The sequence below is a fragment of the Anabrus simplex genome, chromosome 1, assembly GCF_040414725.1.
Source record: "Anabrus simplex isolate iqAnaSimp1 chromosome 1, ASM4041472v1, whole genome shotgun sequence".
NCBI lineage: Eukaryota > Metazoa > Arthropoda > Insecta > Orthoptera > Tettigoniidae > Anabrus > Anabrus simplex.
The window spans coordinates 768,945,395-768,956,182 of NC_090265.1; the positions used below are offsets into that span (position 1 = coordinate 768,945,395).

General features: G+C 40.4%; 1 protein-coding gene across 3 annotated transcripts in view; it reads left to right on the forward strand.

Moving 5' to 3' along the window:
• LOC136857505 (terminal nucleotidyltransferase 5C) overlaps nucleotides 1–8,380 on the forward strand; it is a 495,888-nt gene extending 487,508 nt beyond the window's left edge. For 2 of the 3 annotated variants that reach the window (XM_067136210.2, XM_067136212.2), the window contains exon 2: nucleotides 5,195–8,380. In XM_067136210.2, the coding sequence (XP_066992311.2) occupies nucleotides 5,195–6,439 (1,245 nt within the window). In that variant the 3' untranslated portion in view covers nucleotides 6,440–8,380. Of the gene's footprint in view, nucleotides 1–3,648; nucleotides 3,805–5,194 lie in introns of those variants that run through there. The other variant, XM_067136211.2, reaches the window with a different exon arrangement.
• The last annotated feature ends 2,408 nt before the right edge of the window (nucleotides 8,381–10,788 follow it).

A 10,788-nucleotide genomic window follows, 5' to 3' on the forward strand; every position in this document is an offset into this window, starting at 1 on the left:
ATAATTGAATGTCAGATTGGGAATACAAAGCTGAAACGGGTACAATATTCTGTAAGAAGTAAGTCGGCTCCCGGACGGAACTATCTTTACATCAGTCTGTTTTCAGAGCAATTTTGCATTACGGGAGTGAAAGCTGGGTGGACTCAGGATATCTTATAAGCCATAAGTAAGACATGGCAGTAGCGAGAATGATTACTGGTAGGCCTACAAACATTTGAGAACAATGGCAAGATAGTACAGGGAATGGCGAGATAAAAGCTAAGTTAGGAATGAACTCGATGGATGAAGCTGTAAACATAAACCGGCTTCGGTGGTGGGGTCATGTGGGGCGAATGGAGGATTGGTTACCGAGGAGAATAACGGACTATGTTATGCAGGGCAAAAGGAGTAGAGGGTGACCTAGACGAGGATTACTCAGTTTCTGAGATTTAACGATAAGAAATATAGAACTAAACAAGGCCACCGAACTAGTTACAAATAGAGGATTGTGGTGGCGTTCAGTAAATTGACAGAGGCTTGCAGACTGAACGCTGAAAGGCATAACTATCTATAATAAAAATATATGTATATTTATGTTGGTGTGCCGGATATTTTACGCTTCTGCGATGTTTTACACTTCTGCGAAAACTTTGAGGATACATTTTCTCTACATTTCATGATCCAGTGCGGTTACATACTCCCTGCAAGCGCCTTGGCCATATTAAGATCTGTCTGCGAGCAGTTCGTCATGGCTGGCGAGTAATATATCGGTACAGCTCGATGTGCAGTGGAAATCGGAACTGACCGACCAACACTTTTCGTTACTGTATGTGATGTCTGCTTGTACGATGGAACACACTACGAAATATATAAATGCAAACCAGAAGAAAAGTGCCGTGTCTGAAATGTATGAACACCAAAGTTTATAACCAAACTTGCTGCCCAACTTCTGTGGATACACTTCCGATCTGTGAATGGCAATTCCGAAACTGTGTTGCTAGGGCTGTCGTTCTAAGATTCTCCCTTCTGTAATCTCGAACATTCCTTCCACTATTCCTTCTTAACCTCAGGGCTTCTACGTGGTGAGACATTTTGAGAGTCCGAATCCCTTTCGGTGATGTAAGAGCAGATCATATTGTGCAAGAACAGAACACCTGTCAGGAAATTTCACTTTCTTCAGATGCCATATACAAGCGTGCAATAGGGTTGTTATATTCCTTATTAAGTCACCCTTAACCAGGAAGATCAATGACCTCCCTCCACTTGTCGCACCTCCTTGGAAACGCGAGAGATGCGCGTCGCTCCTTTGTCCTGATCCACTTTGGCCCTTAATTATCAGGAGCAGTTTGGTTGGCTTCTTAAGGAGCAGCAACTCTCGTCTACGTCTTATAAATCGATAGGGAAGCTGTCCCATACTTTATCTAGCGTAAAATTTATTTTTAAGTTACTCATAATGTTGAGAAGCACAGTTCGGTTTGTTAAAGCCTCCCACATCTTCATATTGCAAATTAACTGGTCTCGCTCTTGGTTCTCTCACCGTTTATCGCCCGTATTCATTATCTTCATTCCGAGTAAACTTCTCTTTCTACCTGCATTCATATCTGCTACTTCCGGCTGAATCTATTCAGCTTTGTCTCTTAGAGCTAAGTCCGTGTGAAAATAGACCCACGTTAAGTTAGCTTTCTTTATCAGCTGCTGGCTTTCCACTCGGAAGGCAGAGGTTCGAATCGCGGTCGATCCTGGGTTGTGATTTTTGAGATGAAAATCTCGATGTCAGGAAGGGTATGCGGCCTTAAACCCCTGACTTCAAAACTGAAAAACCTGAGGGGCTCCAGACACCCTAGAAACGACTCGGATGAGCTGCAGAAAGTAGTAGTATTTGTGTATTTATTAATTTATAATCAGAAACGGCATTGCTGTGTACTACAAAAATCTGTTAAAAATTGAGATTTGAAACCTAATGTAACTCTAATACCCGATTTATCCACCTACCTATAGTTTGCACATATTTTACATGCGTTCCAAACTGAAATAATTATTTTCCACGGCTTAGACATGACTCGGTTTCTCAAGTACAGGAGTAGTACGATATTAACTGTTCGTGGCAAGATTCAACCCTCTGTCGAGCGGTTGAAATGGCACAAGTCTGTTCTAATGTAAAAAAAAAAAAAAAAAAAAAAAAACCCATGCATCAGGGTTGATATTATTCCCGTAGCGATCAAGTGTAATTAGTAACTTTACTCTCTTTGATGGGTTTCAGGACAAATTATGCGTATCCTGTTGACTATTTAGCACTGTGTATAGAAAAACTCTCGAGCATTATTAACTAAAGAGGCATCCCGTTATGGCTTAATAAAGAAGCGCCCATCTTCACTTTTTTGCACTCTTCTCTCTCACTTGACCTAAGAAGTGTGAGTACATGATTTTCAGAGTTTTTGTATTGTCCTTGTTCAGCCATTATATTGATTATGAAATATATTCGCAAACTGGTGAGGGTTCTGCTTTTAGCACCTTCATTTGTATCTGATTTATGCATTCCTTACTTTTTAGACACACTTAGATAAAGTTCGTCATCTGTAGCCATTGTTATAATTGATCATCGTGAGATTATGTATCTGTTGCGGGGTATTTGAGACTAGATAATGAGGTATCAGGTGATGGACGAACGGTGCGTTCATATTGACCTTTGGTCTCGGATCAGATTTGCATAGTTTCTTTTCTGAGAAGGTACTATTATGCACTAACGTGTGTTGCTCGACGTAATTACAACCAATTGAAGGTTCTAGTGAGAGAAACAAGTATTCCACTTCGACAAGAAAGTTTTCTAAAGCGTTGTTGTTGTTGTTATTATTATTATTATTATTATTATTATTATTATTATTATTATTATTATTATTATTATTATTTGTACAGTAAAGGCATATTATTTTTTCTTCTTAGCCTATTGTTAGGTAAATTAATGCAAAAGATCTCAAGATAGCAAGAGAAGACTGGAAATGGCCAAAACTCAATTATTCATAGTTGGTGGCATAGCTCTCACTAGACCCCCCAGTTGTGAGAAGAGTATGGGATTGAGAGGTTGCTGTACTGTTGCTATCAATTTAGTGATCCAAATCCAAACTCGTATGCAACTCGCTTGTGCGCCCCAGTCTTCGGAACATTACTTGGTAAGTTTCACCCTTCATTTTTAGAAAAATGCTGTGATGGTTCCGTGTTTATAGGTCCCATCGCATAGTTCACGGACCTGTTGATCAGTGCCCAACACAAGAAGCTCGGAGGCAGACGTAGCGGACCAGTGTCACTTCAGGTACTTACTGTCCACAACCTCCTGGAAGGGCATATGCGAACTCGTAGAGGCTAGAATAAAAAAGAACGTGAAATTAAGCTCGTAGCCATGTCTGGATTTATGTAGGTGAAATAAGTGAATGCGCCCATTTACAATCTGGTTTTTGTCCCCCCTATTGATCTCGTGAGTGGAACTTGCGTGGGCGTCTAAAATAGTGGTGGTTTGGCCCGGGCTACAATGACGTCACACTGCTTTACTGGAGTGGCCGCAAGGTTGCACCACATTATCGCCGGCTCGGCTCCTACGCTCCTGCTATTGGCTTGACGTCACGAGTTCCCTTTCACTGAGAGCGTTCGTTGCTGGGTAGCGCGGGCCTACTGCTCGACTCATCAGTGCAGGAGCGACTGTTCGCACTGATAGAAGCGTTGTGTGTAGTGTCTGTGGGCAGCTTGTCGATAGGTGGTACTGACACAGCGGACAACTTATTTCTGTGGATTACAACCTTTATCTCATCACTTGCATCCAGGGATACAACTGAGGTGATAGTCTTTTTATGTTTTCAATCTTTAAAGGATTGTCAGATTTAATCTTTTCGACACTTGTTGAATACTCGTGTACATGTGTTCCTATGACAGCGGTAAGATTTGAACATTTGTCAGCAGTGAATTTGGGCAAGTGCCGTACAGAGCATGAGAATAGGGACAGTTCACTTCAACATATTGAAAGTGGATTTTATTTTACATCGCAATCTCTCTTCTTGAAGTGGCAATTAAAGCTAGTATTGCTTAAGCCCCTGTATTTGTTAGATAGCATCTAGAAAGTCAGAGGTAGGAACTTAAACTTCTTATTTAACAAAAAGAGGATCGTGGAGGAGTTTAGTAAGTTCACAGAGGCTTGCAGACTGAACGCTGAAAAACGTAAGTCTTTTACATGCATACATTTTCATAGTAAAAATGTATGGATGTAAAAGTTACTCTAGGTTTGCTTGTGGCTAGGTATATATTGTTTTAAGAACAAGTGAATGGCTTACTTCAGCTTATATTTGACCAATGTAGGTATCGTTCTGGGCGGTAATGCTTTTGAACACATTGGTGCGATAAATAGTCTACACAACTTAAGTTTATGTATGAGCTTGAACAGAAACGGTCTAAATGGTGTTACGCAAGGGACTGTACAGTAGTTAAAGAGATGCAATGTGCTTAATAGGGCAGTATTATTTCGTGGTATGTTGGGAAGTTCTTATACTGAAATGTTACACTATCCTTGACGTGAATGACGCGCATGCAACTCACATTTTCTTGGAATTCACATCTGCGCGCTTGAAGGGGCATACATAGTTCGATGCTATTTGGATGACATTTCATGAAGCTGTTGAGATTTATTGCCTTCACTTTCCTGTTCGCTCGTATGTGCTTGCAGAAATTGGGAATTAAGTGCTCTTACCTATTCATGATTTTTAGAGCATGTATTTCTTTTAAAGCTCTGCATTCCTACACTCGTTGTTCTCTGTAGGTTGTCTGTACACCATTTAAAAACTTCAGAATATTTTAGCTAACAGAGAAACTTAAAGGTCGCTGTCGCATCGTAGGGCGACTGGTATATTGCGACATGTAGGAATTTTTTCGGTGTTTCAACTAAAGTTCCATCTAGTTCATCAGTCCCAAGTGTTTAATGCTTTCAGCTGCCTATGTAATTTGACCCACATACTTCCGTATCTTGGTGGATACTGTTATAAAATATAGAGATAGACTACTAGTTTCTTGCTTCTCGGTTTATACATTTCAACTTTTTTGAAACCTCAAATATGAAATGATTTATATTTTCCAATCGTGTTATTCATTACCTATGTTACAATGTTGGGTATAGATTTAATGTTTTTTTAATTTTTATTTTAATTTCTCCTAACTGATTACGTTTTGTTTGTTGCAGTGTGGCTCCTTGGAGATTGGCGAGGAGCGTCGCCGTCGTGTCACAATGATGGAGACATTAAACCTAAGCCAAGTTAGTAAGAGTACCAGCACCAGTGACAACACACAGCAGCGTCTCGCAGTGCTCAGCTACGAACAAGTAAGGCGTCTCAATGATGTTATGGACGAGGTAGTCAGCATTCATGGTCGGGGAAACTTCCCCACCCTTGAAGTGCGTCTTCGTGACCTGGTGACGGTAGTACGCGCCAAACTCGAAGGAGAGACTGCGTCTGGCGGCGCTGGCATGCGCGTCCGAGACATCCGGCTGAACGGTGGTGCAGCTTCCCATGTACTAGCCACGGAGTCTCAACCCTACAACGATCTGGACCTTATCTTCGCTGTAGAGCTCTCTGGAGGACGTAACTTTGACCGCGTGAAGACAGCAGTTCTGGGCTCTCTGTTCGATCTTCTGCCGGAGGGGGTGAGTCGCAAGAGGATCACCACGTGCAGTCTGAAGGAGGCTTACGTCAGCAAGATGGTGAAAGTTAACAATGATGGGGACCGTTGGTCGCTCATCTCTCTTGGCAACTCTCGTGGACACAAGAACGTTGAACTGAAGTTTGTGGACACTATGAGGCGGCAGTTCGAATTTTCTGTAGACTCTTTCCAGATAGTTCTTGATTCACTGCTTTTGTTCTATGAGTGCAGTGAACTTCCTATTGGTGAAAACTTCTATCCGACTGTCGTGGGCGAATCTGTGTACGGAGATTTCCAGGAAGCCCTTTATCACCTACAGAAGAAGCTGATCGCTACGAGGCATCCCGAGGAGATTCGTGGTGGCGGACTGCTAAAGTATTGCTATCTGTTGGTGAAGAACTACCGTCCTGCTCAGCCCGATTATATCAAGACTCTAGAGCGTTACATGTGCTCGCGGTTTTTCATCGACTTCTCGGACATCCAGCAACAACGTGCCAAATTGGAAAACTACCTGTGGAACCATTTTGTGGATCCCGAGGAGGAAAGTCTGAAGTACCAGTACCTGATGCTGCTACATAGCGTGGTGGAGGAATCGACGGTGTGTCTTATGGGGCACGAGCGACGCCAGACGCTGGCGCTCATCGAGGAGTTGGCGTGCCAGGTGCTGTTCGCAGAGCAGCAACGCCTCCTGGCACAACCCACCGCTCTGCTGTACGCAAATGGCTACTACTACGCGCCGGTCATCCCTTACACGTGCACATGTGCGTCGTGGATGGCGTGTTCATCGTGATGGCGAGACTGACACTCTATGGCTCTGTAGAGGGCAGCGCTAACCTCGCCCAAGACAACAGTTTTTCCGTCGTGTTTTAAAAATCACGTCCGTGAATAAAGCAGGTGAAATATTTTTGTGTACGTGTGCCTATGGTCTGGGGATATTTAAGTGTGTGATGTACAAAGATGAAGAATGAGGTGCATGGAATTTACGGTAATATTGTAAAATTCAGTGGAGAAACTGAGGCCTCTCAACGTCTTGTGTACCTGTGAAAGTAAGAGAAAAAAAAAAGCTAGTTTGAAATTTTTAGGCGACTAATAAACACCCATGTGAAGTGTATTTGCATATTTGGTGATGGCTACTTGACAAGGGCACGTACGCTGTGCTGATGTTGGTTTCATTCGAGAGGTTTCGGCCTGGTAATTTTCCATTATTTTTCAAGCTAGGAAAAATCAAACGTGTTTATACTGCAAACCCTCAGTGATGAGTGGACAGGAGACATTTTCAAACAAATATGTAAAAATCTATCTACCAAACCATTCCGAGAAAGTTACTCATTCTGATTGATTTGGTGTGTGGCTGTGAACATGTCTATTTCTGGTTGTGTATCTTTGAAACTGACGTTACAAGTGAGCTAAACTGATTGTACTCATTTAAGACTGTAGCCTGAAGTGCCAAGTGATTCTCTTTAGGTTCATCCGATTGTAAAAAACCAAAGTTAAAATTTTCTCTTGCGCAGTGCGAGGGGTTTAAAAAAATACCAACGTATTTGTAGTGAATCGTGTAAGATGTATAACAATTGGGGTGGGGGGTTATGCGCGGGTAGAATGGGGTTCACCTGCTATGATGAAAGGGGAGGGGGGTCATATTGGGGTTAAGATAAATGTGTGAAGGAATTCGAAACACGGATTGTTGCTGTTTTAGCATTTTGGGTTGCACTTTATGTAATCGCTGTTGCATTTGTGGAATTTTATTATTTATTTCGCATGGCTGATCAAACGTGCAGCTGCAAGAGCGAAAGTGTTAAGCAGGCTGGCCTCTTATTGGCTACCAGCCAAACGCCTGCATTTCGTGGTTAGGTAATTGCTAGATCAGTAAAATGAAAGTGAAAATGAATGGGTTCGAACCGTGGCAGATGATGCTAGAACCTGTTTCATAGTGTTGTGTAATTCGCAGAACAAGTGAAAGTAGATCCGATCTTCATGTTTTGGGAGTGTAACATTTAGCGCGCCGTGTGATTATTTTAACTTTATTGAATTCCTTTACGAATGTATTTATGCGTTAATCGTTTGAGGTAGTTTTGTGTAGTAATTGTGCGTTAAGATAGCTTAGATTGTGGAAGTGTTTTCGTAGGCTAGTTGTGATTTAAATTTCATTACAGATGCCAACAAATATTTTATTTTTTAAAGGAGGCATTTTCTTTCTAAATGATTCCAAATAATAGATCTCAAATGGTAATTAATTTGTTAGTGCTGTGTACAGCGAAACTGTAACATGCTTTCTCATGAGTCAGTCCTTTGTTGAAAGATGGTCCGTATATAACAGCAACGTATTCTACCGTTCGTTATAGATTTTATCTCTGAATTCAATGTTTTAGTAACACTAAAGTTAAGTTTTCTTTTTCACCTGGAGCTTCAGGCTGTAGTCTGATAAGCTGGAAAGATACATATTGTGATTGGTAAGGTTTTAATTACACTTTATTTCTAATGAAGTATTTTTTTGTTTTGTTTAAAGTGGTCATAGCTTAACCTTAGTTGTTTCGAGAATGCGAGATGTCTGTGCTTGTGAACAGAGAATTGACTGACACCCTCCCCTTCCAAGTCCTGTTTCACTTTACCCTGTCCCCGCAACAAAGTATATTACAGCCGTTTTTACTTATTTTATTGTGTTCACATAACTAGGTAGAACATGAATGTGGGGAAAATGAAAAGAAAGTTGATTAAAAAATTACTTGAAAAACTCTTCTTTTATTTGCCAAAAATAAATTCCAGCCCCTTTTCCTACCAATATCCGAATTTCTGGGAAAGGGTTTGAAAGTGCTTACAAACATTAACTTCTATGCGAGTAACTGATTATTCACTGAAGTGTACGGAGGCACGTTAAAATATAAAAAATATACTTTTGTTTATTGCAATAAATATTCAAAATTCTATGTACAGAATTGTCTGTACTTTTAGGTACATATTTTGTTTTTAGAACTGCTTATCTCAAAGTTTTAGAAGTACTAATGGGTGTTGGTAAATAGGATGAATGATATCCAATAGATTTGAAGAGATTAATTTATATTTTGAAAGAATAAACACTCAGAAATTGTACCTAAAATTTCAGATTTCTGGAGTTTTCAGTAAGCATTCTACTTTTGTACTTAAAAGTATTTTGAAATACAGTAATGAAACTGTTGAGATTCAATCTTTTTATTAAATTACTGGGAAAAAAGTGAACAAAATCCGTTAGAAACTTGAAAAAAGTGTCGATAGTACCAGGAAGTTGAACATTTGCCTTTATAAAATAGTCTTTTATTAAAATTGTAAGCAAAATTGTTGCTGTTTCTTCACCAGTCTTCAGTAAGGTTGCCAAAGGCAAACCTGTGCAAGATGAGGTAAGTAGTATTTCTTCATTTAAATAGTTATCTCTGTATTTATTTTCACACTATAGGATTTTACATCCAGTGGCATCAGATTTATAGGACTATATCTGTACAACTAATTGATAGGCTTGAGAGTAAATGATGGTAAGGGGCATAGCATGTTAGAAACCACAAATAAATTACAATATTAATAAGTTTGTGCTTGCTATTAAACATGCAATGTTCCTTACCATTGTTTACTCCTGAGTCCATCAAATTGAGGTAATGGTACAAAATTATAAAGTTTTCAATTTTATAAAATTGAATGGAAAGTGGTAAGGAATTGTTTAAAGTTTAGGTAGGCTAAATGAGTACTGAAACAGTCCGTTCAGTGGAGAGTTTTTAGGCAATGTCTTATTTTAGTTTGCAAACGTGACGTTGTTCCTTGATTGGTGCATGGAAATTTAAGAGAAAAAGGAATTCTGAATCAACGGAATTATTTGTAATTTTGAACAGGAATTTCGTAGAATCATCCACGTTTCCAGGCTATTTATTTTGAAATTTAGTAGAAGGTCCTGATATGCTATCGTGTGGATTGTTGGCAGTTCTTTTATAATAGATATTTTAAGAATTTTTGTTTTTAAAACATTGAGACAAATTTTGTGACTGCACATGACTTGCATACCGGCACTAGTATACTATTGTACTGGGATGCATTTTTGAAAAATGGTTTTCATGTTTCTGGTAGTGAATCGGTGTCTTATCAGTCGGGTACTTTCTGTGCATGGGGGAATTAACGTTAATTCTCTATTTAGCAATGCCCATAGATCACCTTCACGGGTTTCAACCTAATTTGTAATAAAAAAACAATGGGGTTGATATTTCGCTTGAACGACATTGAAATACATTTTGCTACACAAAATTCTAATGTTATCTGTTGTCCATTCCATTGTTTGAGTCTTAAGCAAGTCGCAGGCGGTGGGGATAAACTGTTCCTATACACCTTGAAATTAGCAATATAACAGACAATTAGAATACTTTGTAGTACTTCATTTGTCAGCTTGGAATACAAAAGGTCGTAGGTTAGCCCTCTGAACTATTCCTGAATCTACTGCAAATTCTTCAGAATTTTTCTTGTGAAATGACTCATTGCATCCTACCATTGACATAGGAACTAAACGCGAAGGTCGCCTACGGGAGTCAAATCAAAAGATCTGCATCTGGCGAGCCGAACTTGTCCTTAGACACTCCCGGCATTAAAAGCCGTACGCAATTTCATTTTTTTCTATGGTATAAATTAATTCAGGTCTTCTCTATCGCTGATGATATACATATAAGTCGGAAGTTGCTAACCTCCTGCTTTTCCCACACCTGTGTGGTGGCGGGTGACACTTGCTGCACATGTGCATTTGGCCCTGTTTTACGGCCGGATGCCCTTCGTGCCACAACCCTATGTGGAGTGATGTAATCACTATTGTGTGTTTGTGGTGGTTGGTAGTGCAGTGCTGTCTGGATATGAAGTGTTCGGACATACAAATACCCAGGCCTCGAGCCAGAAGAATCAGACGCCAGGAATCGAACCCGGGGACCACCTGAACAGAAGGCCTCAACGCTGACCATTCAGCCAGGAGTCGGGACACTTAACATTTAGGCCGGGCTGAGTGGCTCAGACTGTTGAGGTGCTGCCCTTCTAACTCCAACTTGGTCGGTTCTATCCTGGCTCATTCCGGCGGTATTTGATCAGTTTCTCGTAGGTTGATTGACTGGCACGTAAAAGGATTCCTGCGGGGCTAAATTCTAG